General features: G+C 33.3%; 1 protein-coding gene across 2 annotated transcripts; it reads right to left on the reverse strand.

Annotated features, from left to right (window-relative positions):
• Positions 1-3,124: 3,124 nt before the first annotated feature.
• On the reverse strand, positions 3,125-6,490 carry LOC124920027. 2 transcript variants are annotated; one of them, XR_007097619.1, is made up of 6 exons: positions 6,101-6,490; positions 5,318-5,375; positions 4,890-4,970; positions 4,453-4,803; positions 3,952-4,089; positions 3,125-3,873 (listed from the first exon to the last, which is right to left on the reverse strand). XR_007097619.1 is itself a non-coding variant. In XM_047460417.1 (6 exons), exons 4-6 carry the CDS (start codon positions 4,615-4,617, stop codon positions 3,372-3,374), a joined length of 804 nt encoding a protein of 267 aa, XP_047316373.1. In that variant the 5' UTR covers positions 4,618-4,803; positions 4,890-4,970; positions 5,318-5,375; positions 6,101-6,487; the 3' UTR covers positions 3,125-3,371. The 2 variants fall into 2 exon arrangements, 1 of the variants encoding a protein (XP_047316373.1); XM_047460417.1 differs by having other exon boundaries at positions 3,125-3,868; positions 3,948-4,089; positions 6,101-6,487.
• Between the last annotated feature and the right edge of the window lie 15,148 nt (positions 6,491-21,638).

Genomic DNA, 21,638 nt, shown 5'->3' on the forward strand with positions numbered 1-21,638 from the left:
AGCAAATGACAAATAGAGACCTCCTCATCCCACAATCCACTCCTCTAATAGGCTAGCATCACTATTAAAAAATGGTGAATGACAACCAGGGGCGGAGCTAGGATTTGAAACTTACCCGGACTAATTTTTTATCAAAATATCAAATAAACAAACAAAATAAACTAAGTTTACTGTCACTAGTACCTTTTAACGACGGAAAATAATCAATAACGACAGTAATTTACCGTTGTTATTGATTAATACATACAAGATATTTAGGGCTACGGGCTACAGCCCTGACCGACTTGTACTTGGCTCCGCCCCTGATGACAACCATCTCTACCGATTGATTATAATACTCATCGGTATTATTAGAAAAATATCGATTTATATATATCAAATTATATTTTAACTAAAATAATTTATAACATAAATAGTCTACTCTATTAAATATTTATCTTTATTCATAATACTTTTATTTCAATTTTCAATAAAACATATGAAATGTAAGTATACATGTCAAATCTTGAAGTTTAAGTATTCGGGACGAATACATGGCGACACTTCGACTCATCCCAAATTAACTACCGATTAAACCAGAGAAAATTCGTCCAAATAAAACCATTCGAATGGAATATAATCCTAACTAGAGATAATCATATATATATATATTATAAATTTTAACATTGAGAAGAAAATGAAGGCATAATGGTTAGGCCAAGAATGAGGCTTTGATGGGGATGGGACCCAACATAGGGTGATTTGATCTGATCATATGGGGAAGCGACCAACGAGTGATGACAGCAAAATATATGTGACCCCTCCAAACCTTGGCATATTCCAGACATTAATTGCCTACTAACACCTGTCATTTCTAAAATAATAATAAGATATTCAAGAAGATAAACAAAAATGTCTTAATAATAATAAGGTAAAATTTAATCCATGTAACATGTTTGATTAGGCTTGGAATTTGGTTAGGTTCATTGTATTCAATCACCATATTTATTTATACAAAATATAAGTTAAAAACAAAATATGAAAACCACAACTCAATCAGAAAAAAAAAATCATAAATAATAGTTCACCTAAATCAATATCTTATTTTTTTCCAACCCAAATAATTCATACAAAAATAATCGGAAATAAAAATTATATATTGTCCATCTACAACACCTTATATTACAAAACTTACTCCAAACCTTTTTTTAACAATTATATGGAACTATTTAATATGACCCGTTATGTATTCAAAGAGCTCTAATAAGAACCAAAATATTGAATACATGTAATGTTTATGAGTATCTTTGAATATTTCAAAGATTTTTATCTTTAGACGGTTGGAACTTGAAAGATAACCTATAATGTGAATAATTGGAAAATTGATTTATCTAAATCCTTTCTCGTTTAGACCACATATAAAAACTCAGCCATCTCTAAAAAAAACATTTAGTCACATATCTTTATATATTGAAAGGAGGTTCTTATTTTAGATCTAACCAATTTGATAAATTACTTCTAAAGGAATGACAAAATCTCGTAACGATATATAACAGAATCTCCCTAGACACTCCACGAGTTTGTCACGTTATATTACTTATTGCAAGTGATTTTTCTACACAATGTTTGAATGGTTAATAGTAAAAGTGAATAGAAAAATTAAATGAAAGGGAGAAAGAATTGAATAGAGTGTAGGGGAATAAGAGGTGTGGGCACACGTGTGGTGTGTGGCCCAAAGAAGAAAGTTCTATTCATTTTCCATTTCTATCACATGATCATCATTCACTTCACTTCATTAAAATAATTTTTCTTTGTAATATTAGGAGGTCAACATCTATTCATTCATCCTTGGTAATCATATCATGGGTGATTGGTAATTACATGTATTTTTTTTTCTTATTAAAGCTTTATATATATATATATATGATCGGTAATTACTTATGTATTTTTCTTATTAAAAGTCGATCTTTAATTAAATACCCATTAATAACCCTCTAAGTTGAAGTAGGAGACTACGACTGAATGAGTCCTAATAAAATCGCTTAAAATAAAGTGAGACCATGATTATGGGTCGGTTACTCGGTTATACCATTGCAGAGTTCAATCATAATTAAAAGAAGAGTTTGATCCAGGCTCAAGAAGGAATGCATAGCTATATGTTTAACTCATACAAGCCAAACACCTTTTTCGGGGAGTTGGGCGAAAGAAAAAGAGGCTCCTAGCTAAAGGTAACTTGTCTCACTTGAGAACAAAGTGGTGCGATAACTTTCAAAAATTAAAAATATAATAAAAAAAATAAGAAATTTCTTTTCAATTGTAAAATTGCTAAATTTATATAATAAAATAGTATATATTTTTTTATAAAATTTTAATTACTTAATAATATAATAAAATATCACAAATTAAAAACTCAAATAACATATTTTATTTTATAGAACAATATATTTATCTTTTAAACTCGACAAAATTCTTTAAAAAGCCAACATCAAACAAGCTATGTGTAGATTTTTTTTATTATATATTTTTAAAATTTAAACTAAAGTTTTAATAGTTAAAATGTAAATAAAACACATTAAAGTGACAATAATAGTTCTTAAGAGATTAAAGATAAAAAAAAATAATGTAGATGGTTTATACACAATTCCTTTGTTAAATAAAACTTGATTGTATTATTTTTAAACAAGTTGTCATTTTAGGAGATAATTGGGTAAAAAAAAGGTATAGGAAAAGAAGAAAGACAAACCATGTGAAATAGAAAAAAAAAAAATACATCAAAAACAAATAAACAAAAACGGCTTGACAACAAAGTAGCATGAATTGAGTTGTTAATTATTTTCCATATTTAAACTTAAGAAAATATGATGATCAGAATAATTTGGGACTTAATTTTATAATAATATATCTCACTAAATATGAATTGATTGATTTGTTTTTATTTATTTATGAGAATGAATTTCAAATTAAATTACTTAAGACCTAAAAATTGTTTGATATCTTGTTTGAATTGCTTTTAGTTAGAGAATTATTCAATGATATTTTAGCTTTGATTTTGATTGTTTATGTAATCAATTTTAATTTACTACAACTTTAATAAATATAACTTTAACTCCCTTTCAACTTTATCTTTCAAATTCTTTAATACAACTTTAACATCTAAAAAATAATTTCATTATATAATTGAAGCACTAAACTCAACCTACTAAAATAGTTTTATGTGACAAAAATCATACATAAGATCAAATGTTAATAACATATGACACAGAGTCTCTCTTCTACATACAATTTAAGATCCAAGATTACAGGCAGAGAAGGAAAATCCATCCTGAAAATGGAGGCCAAGACTAGAATTCCACACAAATTCACACTCAGCCAACCCATTTGATTATTTGAAATCACAATCTTGATTTTCGAATACACTTGATAGGATTCATGTAAATCCTTCTTGACAAATTAGGAAACGGAGCCATACTGAAATTCGAAGAATCCTTCACATCCCAATCCTCCACGTTCTTCGGAACGCAAACATCGTAAAGTATTTGTCCAAGAACACCATGAGCGTTTATCCTCGGCAAGTTCGTCAATTGAATAAATCCTCCTCTTTCACCATCCTCAACAGACCCAACTGCTTTTCCATCGTGATACTCCACAGAAGTGGGAACAACGAAATGATCTTTCGATCCTAGAGCGACTCTTCTCACGATCTGATTTGCGTTTTTCGTTGCTTTCTTCAGAGATTGAAATGGGCCATGTTCTTCGTCATGACTACTGTCGAATCCCATTCTTTCTTCCCCTTCGAGTTGTCTAATTCTTTGAGAGTATATTGTTGATGACTTACCAAGAAGCTCTGTTACAGCAGCACTATATTCAATTGGGTAATTGCGATAATGACCTGCACTGTAATTCTCATTAAGAACGCCTTCAAATGATATCGTTTTTTAAAATTGTGAGGAAAAGGTGTGCAGACAAACCTACGTGAGAAGATCGATTCCATTTCACCATTTTCACATCTCCGCCCAGAGCTTCTAATCTTTGAGCGAAATTAAAGATAACATGCCAAGGAGCAAGATCGTCGTCTTCTGAACAGAAGATTAAATATGGAGCCCCCATGCTCTGTCATTCAAGATGTTTTGTCAATAAATTTATGTGAAAACATCTGTAAACACTTTCTTGATCAGGATCCGAATTAAGAAGAGAATTTCTATTTCCAATCATCAAATGACTTGAGATACCCGAATTAATGCTTTCAAATAAATTTATTGACAGTTTCTCATCTAGATCCGGATTCAGACACAAAAAGTGTTCTCAAATGGTCATCAATACACAAATCTTGGAAGAGTTGAAAGCAATTATATTTGAACATCCTAGGATCAGGGAAGAGCTGCATACTGTTTTCCGAGTCAACTCAGACAGTATTGAGTTAGATCAGTTTTTCTTTAGCATTGAAAAGTGCCAACAAAAGTAGAGAAGACTCACCACAGAGGAATAAAGAGTCTGCCAATAATCAGCTCGTTGCGATTCAAATCTAGTGAGGAAAAGAGTATCCAAGCCGGAAGATATGGAATTTACAATCCATTTTACTATAGGTGGTGGACTAGACATTTGTAGAACCGTCGGGTGTAGAATAAAACGCATACCCATGTCACTTTTAAAGTCAATTGGAGTTGAATCATAGATATGACCACATATGCAGTCCTTAACTAGCTTGTACTCATCCTACACAAGGCAAATACGACATGAACGAAGAGAAAAGGGAAGAAGATCTTGAATTATAAGATTCACTTTGCGTACTGAATTTGGAAGCGATTGACTTCTTCCATCAATTATCTGCAATACATATGGGAAATAGTGTTAACTTGAACAGAAACGTAAAGTTCAAGCTAACAAACGCCATTTTTTGTGGAAAAACTAACCTGAAGCATCTTATACATGCAAGCTTTTGGACCACCAGAAAATGAAGCAAGAACAACAGGGCATGGCCTCATTTTAAGTTCCTTCTCACAAACAAATTAAAAATTAACATTATAATCAGTTAGCAGCATCAGAAAGTTGCAATTATTTATGAGATTTATTGATAAGAAAAATAAGCGGTTGTGAGATGTTGCAATATTCAGAGTAGAAGTTTGAACAAGTACACAAATAATCAGGCAAATTGGTCTGTCTGTTTGAGTGATTTCTTGAAACTGACATACATTTGTCTTTTCTTGTCTTCTTTCTAGCTTGTTTGGGTTTTCGAATAGTCAAATATGTTAAGTTCATTTAATAAACTAAGCCTTCGACCTTTCCCCAAAAAAACAACAATATATTGAGAGAATATGTTGAAAAACTGTCCATTTCATACCTTAATAAGTTCATTGAGTATTTCAAATGCCAATGCTGTTGCCTTCTCAGGAAAGAACCTATGGCAGAAATTCAAAATGATGAGTTAACAAAATTCATTAGCAACATCCTCTGCTAGGATTTATGAGTACGAAAAATATTCACAATTCACATAGCTCAAAAAGAGAGATCTTTCTATGGAAGGCTGTGCTGTGTCGAAATAAAATAATGGAACCCAACATCATATTAGGTGCAACAACCTAAATGGACTGAGTAAGTACACCTTTCAAACGACAAAAACAACCGCCAAACGTCTCAAAAGACATTGAAAGTGTCTAATTCGCAACCGCTGACCAATCAATAATCAGATCACAACCTTATAAAAATGGGAACAACACAGAACAAGAACACCAAATCATATCCTATTAAGGGTAGTAATAATTTCATCAAATTCAATCCCACTGTTTACACAAGAACTAATTCTGATAATGTATTGTTCTCTTTACTTAGAAATGGTCTTCTTTAAAGGACTTCTACATAATGTATTGCTCTCTATACTTATGATATGGGTGGTTGAAATCAAGAAATCTGTCATACAAGAACTTTAAAAATTGTAAAGACTACTAATTGAGTCACTTTATGATATGAAACACTCTTATCAGATCAGATATAACCTGGGAATGCAATGAATGCCTATAGTTCAGCTCTAATCGAGTATTTTCTATAAACTAAGATAGGAAATGATCATAAGAGAAATGATGGAATGAATTAGAAAAAAGGGGGCAAATTTGAGGGAGGAACTCACAAGTTGAGGAATTGGGAATGGCAGATGAGAGAATTCCAACCGAGAGAAGAATATAAGTCGACGTAATTCTTGAGGTGCTTATCTTGACTGGACATCCAAGCGAAAACCACGACAATACCTTCCACTTTTTCGGTTTCTTTCCTCCTCGTCCCCCAATAATACCTACCCCCAAATCCCCACATATCTTACAAAGCAATCAAAAACCTAACAGCAAGAGTTTGTCAAGTAGAAGTAAAATTGGGTTGTGATTTGCTGATCGATGATGAGAAATATTCCTTTATTTGTGGACGAAGAAGAAGATTACGACCATGGATGAAGTCATGGAGTATGCCATACCGCGGCGGGACCCATTTCTCGTGTATCTTCTTCTGTACAATCATTTTCTTAGCCACGCCCAGGGAAGACTTCCATATTAAGACCAGCTTTCATAGGATTTTAGGGTAAAACTCTGGTTTTTCTAAGTAATATTTTAAAATATTTAATGTGTTTTTAAAAATATTTTGTTTTTCAATTTTTATTATTTTTTTTAACAATTAAAATATTAAAATATATATTATTTTAATTTTATATACTATTGTAATATTTAAATACTCAATAATCACAATTGATGGTATTATTAATTAAAAAAAACAATAATAACATATCATCCATAGTAATTCAATTTAACAGTCAAAACAACACAACGAGAATCTATATATTAAATATTATAATAAATTTATAAAATTTAAAATTTTAATAAAGAAGATCTAACCATGAATTTATTTTAGGGTTACAATAGCAGATGGATATCTCTAGGCTCCATGAGGTCTTGGGTTCGAGCTCGTCAGACAATAAATTCTACGTCTGGTTAAATGGTTAAGTGTGTTTGCGGATTATGCGAGATTAGTCGCACTTCATAGGAGCAGTGGAACTCAGCGTTCTCAAAAAAAATATAAACTCATTGTCTGCGGTATCTTCACAACAATCCGATCAAACCAATCACGCGGTATAAAAAAAAATTATACAAAAAATTATGAGCGACAGTAAATAATTTCATTGCCCGTGGGTTGGTAAACAACGTCGAGAAATGTTTTCATTTGATAATTATCCATCTACATGTATATAATCAAAATAATGAGAAATTCGTATAAATTAAGAGAAAATATATGAAGAAGGGTCTTCAAATGAAATATCAACATCAAAAATATTTTATTGAGCAAATGAGAAATAATTTTAGATCTAACAATTTCATCTCATTTGTTGCTATAAAGGGGATGTACACAAACTCGAGAAATTATAACCAAGACATTGACAAGTATGAACAACAAATGACCTACAAAATATTGAGAGTATTTTTCAAATTATAAAAATTCTACGCAATTTTGTAAGAGCAACTCCAACCGGCACACATAATCCCCCATTGTGCGTGCCATTTTCTCCTTCAACCCATCGGCATAAAAAAACCCGAACCTGCCTTCTCTCTCTTCAGTCCAGACGCAAATATGTGTATGGACGGTTGATTATCACAATTTTGGCCATTTTTGAAAAAATGGACCTTACATTTATTTTTTATTTTTTTTAACTTTTTATTTTTTTACATCTAAATTAATCATTTAACTTATTTTTACTTTTAAGATAAAAAATTATAATATTTTTTAAATGTATAATTAAATCATTAAATTTATTATACTTAAATTTTATCTAATTTATTTTATAGGTATGTGTATCAAGTGTTTTTTTTATTAATAATGTTTGTTTTATATAATATGTTTGTTTATTTAAATATATTATTGAATTAAAATATTTATTATAAATTAATTTTATTTTAATTTTATTTTAATTTTATTAAATGAATAAAAAAAATTAGGGTTAAATATGTAAAGTTGATAAATATATAGATAATATTAATAAAGTTAAAACGTTTGTGTAAGAAAGGAATATTCTAAAAATATTCTTTTGGGTTTAGAAATGGGTTTTTTGGTTGGAGATGAATTATTGTTTAATGTAACATTTACTGCATTTTGGGTTTGAGAATGTGTGTGTGGGTTGGAGATGGTGTAACACCCAGAAAACTCTTTGTCCCTATAACCCCTGAAAAATCCTTATCCCGAAAAAGTTCGAGGTTTGAGAAATTTTAATCTCAGTTTACGTGTCAGGAATCTTTTAAAAATAAAACATTATTTTAAAAGATTTAAACAAATCCTAATAGCTTTGAAATTAATTTGGGTTTAAATTTAAATAATCTTTAGATTTATCATAATCAAATTTAAATTTGATTTTTCAAAATCCGTAAATAAATTAATTAAAAATAATTAATTTGAAAGATTATTTATTTGAAACAGAATCGCCAATTGATTTTTAGTTTTTAAAATCAATAAAAAGGTATATGTATACAAACGTATTTTGCGCTTCATCCTATATACTCATTTTAAAAACGGTCTCTATTTTATAAAATATTGGCTTGTTGAAAATTGGTTGTATAACGTTTTATTTTAACCAATTATTCTTTCGGTCCTAGACATGCATATGTTTTTGTGTATTTAAAATTGTAATAACAATATTTAAATGTTGGTACATGTTGTTAATGATGATGACTAGGGAGGGATATACCTAAAAAGATCATCAGTATTTAAAGGCATTAGGGTTTAAACATAAATTCCAAACGAGCCTTTATCAAAATATTTTTGTGGGAATTTGAAATCATTTTCTGTGTTTTGGGATTTTTAGAAAAAAAATACAAAAAAATTGGAAAATAAAAGTGCAACCAAACAGACCCTATGACCGTTGTCCTCGGTCCTGGGTGCGTTTTTATCGGTTAGGGCTAAAGCCTTTGGTCCTAAGTCCAGAGTCTTGGTCGGGTTTTAAAGCCTCCCAGTCCTTAGGCTAAAATCTTTGATCGGACCTCTCGGTCCTAGTTTAAAAAACCTCGGTCGAACCTCTTAGTCCTGGTTGAAAAGCCTCGGTCGAACCTCTCGGTCCTAGCTGAAAATCCTCGGTCGAATCTTTCTGTCCTAGATGAAAAGCCTTGGTTGGACCTCTTGGTCCTTATCGAAATTTCTCGGTCGGACGCCTCGGTCCTGACTAAAGATCCTCGGTCATATCTCTTAGTCCTAATCAAACCTCCTAGTCCTCAAGAAGATCAAAATTGCAGGTTTTGCAATTTTGATTGAGGTTTGGATTGTTTGATCTAAGGGCATGTGTAGCTTCACAAATCTCCCAAGAACAACATGAACATCATCCCAAGGTATCATTCGACCTGGGTGATGTTCAATTTATTCAAAACAGTTTGTAGGCCAAAAATCATGTTTTTTGGTTTTTAAAGTTTAATATAGTGTAAGGAGCTTGCTAGTAGCTTCCTTATATTTCATATGATTGATTGGTACCAATACATGAACAATAGTTGTTCGTTTTGACCAATTCAAGAACTTAAAATTTTCAATTATTTTAAAATTTTTGATTTTGATCATAATGATAGGATGGATCAAACATAATATAAATAGGTGACCAACATCACTAAAAACATGTTGTGAAGCTTTCTAGGTCGTTGTTATTGAGGATTAGCTCAAGAATAGAAAACCCAATTTTTGATTTTTCCAAATTCAAAATTGGGTATTTTGTTTTAAATCGAGTGATCTATTCTAGCTTTCATAGAAAGCTTGTAAATGATCCTAAGATCATTTACCAATCAAGAAATCCAACAACTAGGCAATATACAAACTTATGAAAACTGAAATATATAAATTTCAATTTCAAACTAGAAGTTGAATTAGAAGATGATTGGAAGTTTAACAAGGATTGAAGAACATTCCTTATACATTATGGAAGCTTTTGGGGTGGTCTCTTGCCTTCGAATTTATCAAGGGAGGCTATTTATAGCCTCTTGAAGTCGATTTGGGAAGCAATTTGATTGGATTTAGTCAGAAACCCTCAATGGTATTTTGGCTATTCTTGATTCAACTTGCCCGATTAGTCCATAATGAAGCCTATGATCATAGGAGAAATGATCACCGTGATAGGGTGATCATTTTAACTTTTGAATTAGTCAAAATGGTGGACTATCGACGAAGTTCAATCTTTGACAAATCAAAGATGAGATTCTTCCTTATATGTTATTCATCGCAAGGAAGAATACAAACTAGGAGTAAAATGACACCGTCTTGGGTGTAAATACGGACACAGAGCATTCTGTTAGTGTCTCGTTTAGGTTCTATCCACAACCGAGTGATCCGTTGCGTTTCAGCTAACGTGCGTTAGCTGATTCCCTACTTCGCAGATGCGTGCTCCTTTCGCTACAGCGGGCAACGCGGGCGACTCTTGGGCGTTAGATAAAAATCTAGTGCCTATCTAAAGGCCGTGGTTTCGGCTATATCAATCCTTCTGGATTTTGACTACATCTGATTACAAATTTATTTTTTCATTTTAAACCTTAAGGGTTTATTTAAAATTAATTTTTTTCCACCCTTTTGACTTTATTTTAAAATCTGTAAAATACACAAAAATATTTAAAATATATATGACATTTATTTTGTCAAATTTTTTTTTTGTATATTCTTGGGTTGAATAAATAATTTATTTGGGATAAAATGGATACAACATTTATCTAAAATTATTTATTTTAATCCTCTTGATTTTTCTAAAATTAATTTTAGATAAAATATGTACAACATTTATCCCAAATTATTTTTTTTGTCATTATCCTTAATTATTTTAGGATTTTAATTATTACAATAATTAATCCATTTAATTGTTTAATTAGGTTTTGGCCTTGAGGTTAACTATTTTGATTTTATTTATTCGAATATAATCAAAATAATTATTTATAAATTTATAAATTGGGTGTGTAAAATTTTAGTGCTTATAGAATGCCCCTCTCTAATCAAGTTTGATTACAACAAACCGATTTTGAAAACGTACATATGAGTATGACATCTAACACTAAGTTTTTCGTATCCAATTTATTTTATCGAGGGTGATGGAAAGATAGCACATGTAATAAATTGTCGTTGGAGTGATCCGGTGTTGTTGTGTATAGCATTCATCAAGGTGCTTCTAAGTGTTGATCATTGATCTTTCCTTGGTGATTATCTTATAAAGATAGTTCCTAAAATCTTGTTTCACAGATCTTAACAAAGTATCCCTAAAATCTATAGGATAATGATGTCAAGGTAATTATAGGTATTTGAAAAATCAATTCTTATTTATCATGAACATCGACAGATTATTCAAGATAGTCATGTACAAATGTCTAGTAGTTAATGTCGTTTGATGAGACATAAAGGAGACATGAAAGTTTTAGCAACTTTTCATATAAGTTACTAACAAGTAATATTTTAGGGTGATCATATGTGTATGATCACGAGACTATCAACAAATAAGTCTGAGTGAAAGCTGAAGAGCTTCCTTATAGGGTCTACTAAAAAGTAATGCTTAGTGCGATCATATACAAATGATCATGGTACTATCAACAAATATGTTTATCGTGGGAGCTAATAAACTTGCCATTGAGGTTACCAACAAGTAATACTTGAGGTGATCATGTATAAATGATTGTGGTACTTTCAACATATAGATTTTTTTGTTTGTGGAATAGAAGGAGAACACATATCGAAATATAGGATTTTGATGTACTTACCGAGATATAGGGTCTTTGTACATATTCAAGTGATAGGGTTTTAGTACATATTAACAAATAGGAGTTTTGACAGAATTATATACAAACGATGTCTCATACCTATCGACAAATAGGGTTTTAGTGGATCATATACATAAGATCTTAATACTTGTCGATAGACAAGATTTTTGATACATATTGAGAGATGGGTTTTGACCAGATACCAATCGAGAGAGATAAGGTTTTTTCGTTACCTACTAACAAGTATGGGTTTGAACAAAATTGTGTATGAACGATGTCTCGTACCTTTCAACAAATAGGATTTTGAGTAACCTACTAACAAGTATGGGTTTGAACGGATCGTGTATGAACAATGTCTCGTACCTATCCATAGATAGGGTTTTGAGTAACCTACTAACAAGTTGGAGTTTGAACGGAATCGTGTATGAAGATGTCTCGTACCTTTCAACAGATAAGGTTTTGAAGGATCATGTACGAATGATCTTGGTACTTATCGACAAACAAGGTTTGATACCTATCAACAAATAAGGTTTTTGAAATCTATTAACAAATATGAGTTTGGATGGAATTGTGTGCGTACGATGTCTCGTACGTATTGACAAATAGGGTTTTGATGGATCATATACAAATGATCTTGGTACTTATCGATATATAAGGTTTGATACCTATCAACAGATAGAAGTTTGACGGATCATGTACGAATGATCTTGGTACTTATCGATATATAAGGTTTTATACCTATCAACATATATGATTTTTGATACCTATTAACAAATAAAAGTTTGGACGTGTATGAACGATGTCTCGTACCTATCGACAGATATAGTTTTTATGGATCATGTACAAATGGTCTTGGTACATATCTACATATAAGGTTTGATACCTATCAATAAATAGGGTTTTGACACATACTAACAAATAGGAGTTTGGACGGAATCGTGTACGAATGATGTCTCGTACATATCGATAGATAAAGTTTTGATAGATCATGTACGAATGATCTTGGGTACTTATCGACATATAAGGTTTTGGAAGATCATTTACGAATGATCTCGATATTTGTTAACAAACAAGGTTTTGGTGGATAATGTACGAATGATCTTAGGTACTTATCGTTAGATAAGGTTTTTGGACCTATCCACAAATAGGGTTTTGATGGATCATGTACGAATGATCTCGGGTACTTATCGACAAATAAGGTTTTGGCGGATCATGTATGAATGATCTCGATACTTGTCAACAAACAAACTTTTGATACCTATTAACAAATAGGCTTTGGAAGGAATCATGTACAAATGATGTCTCGTACCTATCGATAGATAGGGTTTTGGTGAATCATGTACGAATGATCACAGGACTTGTCAATATAAAAAACTTTTGGACCTATCAACATATAGGTGTTTTGGTACCTACTAACAAGTAGGGGTCTGAACGGAATCGTGTATGAATGATGTCTCGTACCTATCAATATATAGGGTTTTAATACCTATTAACAAATAGGACTTTGGACGGAATCGTATACAAACGATGTCTCGTACCTATCGACATATAGGATTTTGATAGCTATTAACAAATAAGAGTTTGGACAGAATCGTATACAAACGATGTCTCGTACCTATCGACAGATAAGGTTTTGAACAAATAAAAATTTGGATGGAGTTGTATACAAACGATGTCTCGTACCTATCGACAAATAGGGTTTTGGTAGATCATGTACAAATGATCTCGGTACTTGTCAACAAACAAGGCTTTTGAACTTATCAACAAATATGAGTTTTGACGGAATCGTATACAAACGATGTCTCATACCTATCAAAAATAAGATTTTGGAGACTCGATTTGCTTATTTGTTTTTACAATATCGGTCCTGGGTCTTTTGGCCTTTAAGAGAATATTTCAACATAATTATTTTCCCCTTTTCCTTTCAATGTGACCTTCGCAGCTAGTTGAAATTCGTTAATCGACGGTTTCGAACTTTATGAACAGATGCCTCATATTTTTGTATAAGGGGACATTTTTTGTTCCTCAATTCCTATCCGTGTTTATCTTTTTTTCAAGATTGTAATGAACCTTGATCCTTTTGAACGGATCATTCCGTTTTTTATTCGAAACGTGTTCAGGGCTAGGCATTAACGTCTATTATGTCATTTGTGATCATTTTTCTTTCATCAAGGAATAAGATTTCTTTTTTTTTCCAATTTTCGAGATATCAGTTATAAATTCGATCTCGTGTATAAATGATTATCCAGAATTATTACCCTCGAAGAAGATAGTCAAAACTTCAATGTTTTGACAAGGGTGCAACTATATTTGGTTGCTTGGCCTTAAACCACATTTCTCAAAAGTTTACTCATCGTAAAATATCTTTTAGAGAGATTTATCAACTTTCTACTTTGGGTTTTTATTTTCCATTTTTCTTTTTTCTTGTGTTGACTCTGGGTATATCTAGTAGAATAAGTAGATTATGTTCTTGCCATAGCAATCAAGACTATAGTATGAGTGAACACGAAAGGTGATTTCAAAATCTCAACCTATTTGAGCTGTTTTTTAGTTTCCGAGTGTTAGGATCGAAGACAACAGTAGAAAGGGGGTTGAATATTGTTGTTCTATTTTTCACTAGAAGACTTTAATTTGTATAGACGCTACACAAACCCACTCAAATCACAAGTCTTAACATTTTCCTGTCTGAACGTCTAGCTCTCACCCTATCTTGTTGAAAAGCCGACTACACAAGTAAAATGATTATAGAATGATACAAAATATTATTGCTTAACGTATATCGTCTCGGGTATGCATAAACTTAAAGAACAAACGAGAGCACACAGACTAGAGAGCTTCACCGTTGTTCTCTAATGCCTTTTTATATTTGAGGCATGGCAACAGTCGAATCCATTCTGTCGATACGTGGCAATGGTACATTTGTCGAATATCTGGCGTATGAGATTTTAGTGTGAAGTGGAATGGAATATTTGTTTATCGTTTTGTATGTTAGAGCAGAGAGTTGGTTGTACATTCTGTCGTATTGCAGTCTATGAGTGCTCAACTACTTGACTTAGCTGATAGCGAACTCTACTGATGAGCTACTCTACTAATAGCGGACTCAGCTATTGATCAGCTCAGCTGCTAGCGAACTCTGTTAATGGCGAGCTCTGCTGCTAGCGAACTCTGATGTTTGTGCAACTCTTCTGCTAGAGAACTTTACTGTCTGAGCTCAGCTGATAGCGAGTCTGCTGATGGAAACTCTGATGTTAGTGAATCTTCAGATGATGGCAACTACTATTAGCAAACTTTGTTGCCAGCGAACTCAGCTGATAGCGAGTCTGCTGATGGCAAGTCTATTGTTGACAAGTCTGCTGTTATCGAGCTCTGTTGATGGAGCAATTCTGCTGCCAGCGAACTTAGTTAATAGCGAGTCCGCTGATGGTAAGTCTATTGTTAGTGAGCTCTGCTGATGGAGCAACTCTACTGCCAGCGAACTCAGCTGATAGCGATTCTGTTGATGGCAAATCTGCTGTTAGAGAGCTCTGCTGATGGAGCAACTCTACTTCTAGTGAGTCTTCAGTTTTTACCTACGCATTAACACATTACTGAACTTAGTCTTATTCCTTCATCAAACCATCATCAAAACCATGTGTGTTCATTTTAATTATCCTAAGTTTATTTCAATCAATTAAAATATTTTTTATAATTCAACTTAATTTAATGATTTTCCCCCCTCTAACTTAATTTAACAATTTTCTCATATTCTCCCCTTTTACTAAATTTAACACCACAGTATATCTGGTAGAATTGGTATATTCTGCTCTTGTCGTAGCAATTAAGACTAGAGTTTGAGTGAGCAAGAATTGTGATTTCAATACCTCAACCAACACAAAAAACATTTCTTTATTTGTTTGAGAGATTTTCAGGGTTTATTCCAGATCTCTTTTTGGCATTTTCATTTTTGGTTTTTTTCTTCCCAAAACATCGAGTTTCAAACCTCTCTTTTCTTTAACAAAGGGAGCGATGATGTGTCCTTTCTCAATTTACGGCTCTTGGCATTTCTTTTATGGGATTTATTCCAGATCTTTTTCTTCAAAAACATTATATGGAGGGTTCTTTTTAGGATAATCGCTTACAAACAAAAAAGAGCTTATGATCGATATATTATGAATCAGAGTTATTGTGAAATCATTGGTTTCATTTATGAGAATATCACTCGGTTGAAAACGATACTTTTGGTTTTGTCCTTACTTGTTTCCTAAAATCCATCACATCTGTTTTAGGTCAGGAACAAAAGTTTTATTCCTTTCTCAAAAGATTTTTTTCTTTCTCTTTTGAGGAATGGACTGGGGGTTTTATTTATTTAAATAAGATTGGGTCTACAAACATGCATGTTGCCTACGTAACTTCTCTCATTTATTTTTCTATAGGCGGACAACTCATCTAAGGAGGATTTTCTTGATTACGAAGGGTCATTCCCATTGGAGATAAAATTTGCCCCTGGGGTCTAGGTGTTCCCGAGTTCGTTTAAGAACCAAATTACCTTCTTTTAGGTTTCTAGGTTTCATCTTTCTATTGATGGTGTTTAACATTCGTTTTGGTAGACTTGGGTTTTATATAAAGCGTTTTAACCTCTTATTCTCCATCAATGTCAATTGATCGTATCGAGACTTAAGCTAGTCATTTCAATAACATGGCTTTCTAAGAGTATTTTTAAAGTTAGAATCTCAATTTCGATAGATTATACGACGTCCATGCCGTGAACCAGGGAATAGGGAGTTTCGTCTGATGTCGAACTTCGAGTAGTTGTACGATATCCCCATAAGGCAATGTGATAGTTTCTCATGCCAATTCTTATACGTGTTGGTCATCTTCTTGATGATCCTAATCACATTTTTGTTTGCCTCTCTGATCACACCATTGGTTTGTGGTCTATAGGGTGATGACTTATGATGTTCGATCTTGAATTCGTCGAGCAATTGAAACATTTTCTTCGGAAGTGTTAACCATTGTCTGAAATTAGGGTGTGAGGGACTCCATATCTTGCGACGATGCTAGTGCAGATGAACTTTACCACTTGAGATGATTTCAAGACTTTGTAGGAGTCTGCTTCAACCCACTTAGCGAAGTAGTCTATGGCTATGAGTATGAACTCGTGGCCATTTGAAGTGTGAGGATAAATTTCAAATGATTTTTTGGTTGTTTGGTTATGAAAACCAAGTTCTAATTAGAAAAAAAATTAGATACTAAGGCTTCAATGCACCCAGCTCTTGAAATTGATTCTCGGATTCTATAGCAAATGACAAGTTCCAAAGTGCACCAGCAGCTTCTTGTCTGAATGCAACAAATAAATTTTATAAAATCAAAATCCCTTTGGTAGGTTGTAACAAAAATTATGTACATGCATGGTATGATTGATTCACCCCTACAAATCATTTCAAGTCATTTAACTTCATAACAAAATTTATGTTCAGGCAACACAATATTGTACAAGTGAATATAGGGTTGAAATTAAATACTTGAACAATACTATATATGGAGACGTAGAGCCTATCCCATGTTAGGATTTGTATCTCCCAAATCCGGCCAGCTTGAAACAATCTATAAGAATGCAAGAAAGAAGAACACAAGAAGACACAGATTTATAGTGGTTCACTCAAATTGAGTTACGTCCACTTCAGCCACCACCAGATTTCACTATGAAGAAGAAGAATGAATACAGAGTTTTTGCCTCACACTTTATCTCTCTAGAATTATGTCTCTCGCTTGTAAACCCTTAATAATCACATATTTATAGGTTAAACATTCAGGTACTAAACCTAAATAACTCTTGGTCATGCCCAAGACCAAAACCAAATACAAACCCAATAAACTCTAATTAACAATGTAGAGTTTATTATAAGTGTAGGCTCCATAACTCAACAATCTCCCACTTGGAGACTAACTTCATCATCTCTCGATCGGTAGTGGTTTTCCATCCGGTGTCTTAACGAAGACCAATTGAAGTTGCACACAACTTCAGTTTCTCATTTGTCACAGCTTTCGTCAACATATCAGCTGGATTCTCAATCCCGGAAATCTTCTCAAGAGATACTACTCCATCTTCTAGAGTTGACCAGATGAAATGATAACGAACTTATATATGCTTCGTCCTGCCATGATAAACATGATTTTTTGCCAAATGAATGGCACTCTGACTGTCGCATTGCAACACACTTCCCTCGTAGTCTTGACCCAATTCTCGCAAAAAGGGTTGTAACCACATCATCTCCTTAGCAGCCTCTGTCACAACAACATACTCTACCTCACAACTAGAAAAAGTAACAATCTTCTGCAATTTTGTAACCCAACTGATTGCAGTACCTCCCAGAGTATAAATGTACCCTATTGTGCTCTTCCTACTATCAACATCACCACCATTGTCAACATCAGCATATCCTTCCAAATATATATTAAACTTTCGAAAACACAAAGCGAGACCTGTACTTCCTCTTAAGTATCGTAGTATCCATTTTACTGCTTCTCAATGTTGTCTACCCGTGTTGCTCATGAATCTTCTTACAACTCCCACTGCATGTGCAATGTCTAGTCTTGTACAAATCATTGCATACATAATACAACCAATGGCAGAGGCATACAGAACAATGGTCATGTAATTTTTCTCCTCCTCTGTTGAAGGCGACTGATCTTTAGATAGTCTGAAGTGCCTAGCTAAGAGGGTAGTAACTGGTTTTGCATCATACAAGTTAAACCTACTAAGAACTTTCTTCACATATTCTTCTTGTGAAAACTTGAGAATTTCTTCATCCTTGAAAATTCTCATCTCAAGGATTTGTTTTGCAGCACCCAAATCCTTCATTGAAAAATTTTCAGACAACTCTTTCTTGAGCTTGTTAATCTCATACAAGCTTTCTCTAGCAATCAAAATGTCATCAACGTAGAGAAGTAGAATAATGTACGATTTATCAAACCTCTTGATATAGCAGCAATGATCAGCTTCACACCTCAGAAAATTGTTACTTTTCATGAAGCTATCAAACTTCTTGTATCATTGCCTTGGAGCCTGTTTCAAACCATACAAAATTTTTTGAAGCTTACACACAAGCTCATCTTTTCCTTTGATTTCAAATCCTTCTGGTTGTCGCATGTAAATCTCTTCATCTAAATCACCATGAAGAAAAATTGTTTTGACATCCATTTGTTGAAGATGAAAGTCTTCTTTCACAACCAAACTCAAAATAGTTCTGATTGTCATCAATTTAATTACTGGAGAGAAGATCTCATTGTAGTCAATACTTTCTTTCTGTTGAAATCCTTTCACAACCAATCTTGCCTTGTACCTCACGATTTTATCATGTTCTTCTTTAATCCTGAAGATCCATTTATTGCGAAGTGCTTTCTTTCCCTTTGGTAGCTCAGTGAACTCCTAAGTCTGATTCAACGTCAAAGAGTCCATCTCATTTTTCATCGCAGACTCCCACTTAACCGATTCATCAGATTGTATTGCTTCCTCATAGCATTCAGGTCCACCTCTATCTGTCAACAATATATAGTTAAGAGATGGAGATCACCTCTCAACTGGTTTTAGATTACTTGACGATCTTCTCAACGATATAACCGGTGTTTGCTGATTTACCTCTAGGGCCACGTTCTCAACGATTTCATCTTCAACAACACATTGTTCTTCTTCGACAGTCGGTATATATTCAGCTAAAAATTCTCTCAAATCGACTATATCAGTCTCTTCCAACTTAGAATTACCATATGATGTCTTCCCAACACAATCTTTGTAGGGAACCTGTTCATAGAAGATAACATTTTTGCTACAAATGATCTTCCGATTTTGATTATCCCAGAAACGATAACCAAACTCGATATCACCATAACCAATGAAAAAACATTTATTAGACTTTGGATCAAACTTGCTCCTATCACATTCATTAATATGAACATATGATAAACAACCAAACACTTTCAAATAAGAAATGTTTACCTTTTTATTGCTTCAGGCTTCTTCAGGAATTCTGAATTCAAGAGGAACAAATGGTCCCCTGTTTATCAAATAGGCAATAATATTAATAGCATCTGCCCAAAAGGTTTTAGGCAGCCTGCATACAATCTCATACTTCTAGCATGCTCGTTCAATGTTCGATTCATTCGTTTAGCTACTCCATTTTCTTGAGGCGTTTGGGGAATAGTCTTCACCATACTGATCCCATTCATAGCACAATACTCTTTGAAATCTGAATTGATATATTCACCTCCGTTGTCGGATCTCAAGCACTTAACTTTCTGATTTGTTTCATTTTCAACCAAAGCCTTCCATTTCTTGAAAATAGCAAATACTTTAGACTTGTGCTTCATAAAATATACTCATACCTTTCTTTTCGAATCATCTATAAACGTCACGTAGTATTATGATCCGCCAATAGAAGAAACAAGTTTAGGTCCCCACACATTAGTGTGTACCAACTCTAGCCTTTATTTCTTGAGCTCCTTCCCAATTTTGAAGAAACTCACCCGTTTCTGTTTTCCAAGAATGCAGTTTTCACATAAGTAATGTTCAACAGACTTCAGTTCTCGAATCTGTCCATTCTTCAAAAGAATTTTCATCCCTTTTTCGCTCATATGGCCCAACCTGTAATGCCACAGTTCACTGTTTCTCAGCAAGTTGAAGTCGTGTATAACGTTCTAGTTTTGTGATATCGAGCAACAACTATTTCTCATTCACCATTTCTACAAATGAAATTGTGACCTTCTTCATCAAGCTAAGTAACAGAAATCAGATTGCGCATTAAACCTGTAATGTGTCTCACCTTATTAATCTTCCAAACAGAACCATTATTTGCCATCTTCAATTTGATGTCCCCCATGCCAACAATATCCAGTGTCTCACCATCTGCAAGATATACTTTCCCACAGTTTCCAGCCACATAATTCTCCATTTATTCTTTGTGAGAAATGGTGTGGAAAGACGCTCCTGAGTCCAAAACCTATGAATCTATCGGGCTATCAACAGACAGAAGTAACGCATCAGTGAGAGATTCTGTAACAACGTTGGCTGCATCATTTTTATCCTTACCGTTTTTCTTCGGTGCTTTACAATTCCTCTTTAAATGACCCTGTTTATCACAATTCCATCACTTAAAAGTCCGTCCAGACTTGGACTGACTTCTCCTGCTCCTTGACATAGATCTGCTCTTACCTCGGTTGAAATTTCTATCATTTCCTCTACCCGTGTTTTACACATTCAGAGCAGACCTTTAAATGTTTCACCATAATCAATTTTACGAACCTCTTCAGCAAGAATACGATCTTTAACTTCAACAAATTTTAGTTTAGCATTTCCAACTAAATTACTAATTGCTGCCCTCATAGGTTCCCAACTATTTGGTAGAGATGCTAATAAAATCAGGGAACTAACTTCATCCCCAAAATCAATCTCAACAGATAGCAATTGATTCACAATTGTATTGAATTCATTCAAATGAGTAGTGACAGAAGTACCATCAATCATTCTTAAGTAAAATAGTATTTTCATTAAGTGTACCTTGTTGTTAGTAGATGGTTTCTCATACATATCAGAAAGATCTTTCATCAGACCCATGTCTCCTTTACTACATTGTGAGCAACCGTCTTGGCTAACGTCAATTAGACAACTCTCAAAACCTGTCTATCAAGGAGTTTTCATTCAGCTTCATCCATCTTCTCTAGTTTCTCACTCAAAAGAACATGAAGCTTCTTTCCATAGAGATAATCTTTAATATGCATTCTCTAGAAGGCATAATTTGTCCCATCGAATCTTCCAATCCCATGTTCTATATTGTTCTCACTTGCCATTGTTTCCGATGCTTAGATCTAGTCTAGCTGCTCTAATACCAGTTGTCAGGATTTGTATCTCCCAAATCCGACCAGTTTGAAACAATCTGTAAAAATGCAAGAAAG

This window comes from Impatiens glandulifera, chromosome 1 (assembly GCF_907164915.1).
Source record: "Impatiens glandulifera chromosome 1, dImpGla2.1, whole genome shotgun sequence".
NCBI classification, from domain to species: domain Eukaryota; kingdom Viridiplantae; phylum Streptophyta; class Magnoliopsida; order Ericales; family Balsaminaceae; genus Impatiens; species Impatiens glandulifera.

Bases quoted from the DNA above. Each gene is read 5' to 3' on its own strand.
- LOC124920027 (XM_047460417.1), bottom strand. From the start codon at position 4,617: ATGGGTATGCGTTTTATTCTACACCCGACGGTTCTACAAATGTCTAGT. The intron at 4,090-4,452 runs GTGAGTCTTCTC...CTTGAATGACAG, and splicing joins AGACTCTTTATTCCTCTGTG to AGCATGGGGGCTCCATATTT. The intron at 3,869-3,947 runs GTTTGTCTGCAC...ATTACAGTGCAG, and splicing joins GAATCGATCTTCTCACGTAG to GTCATTATCGCAATTACCCA.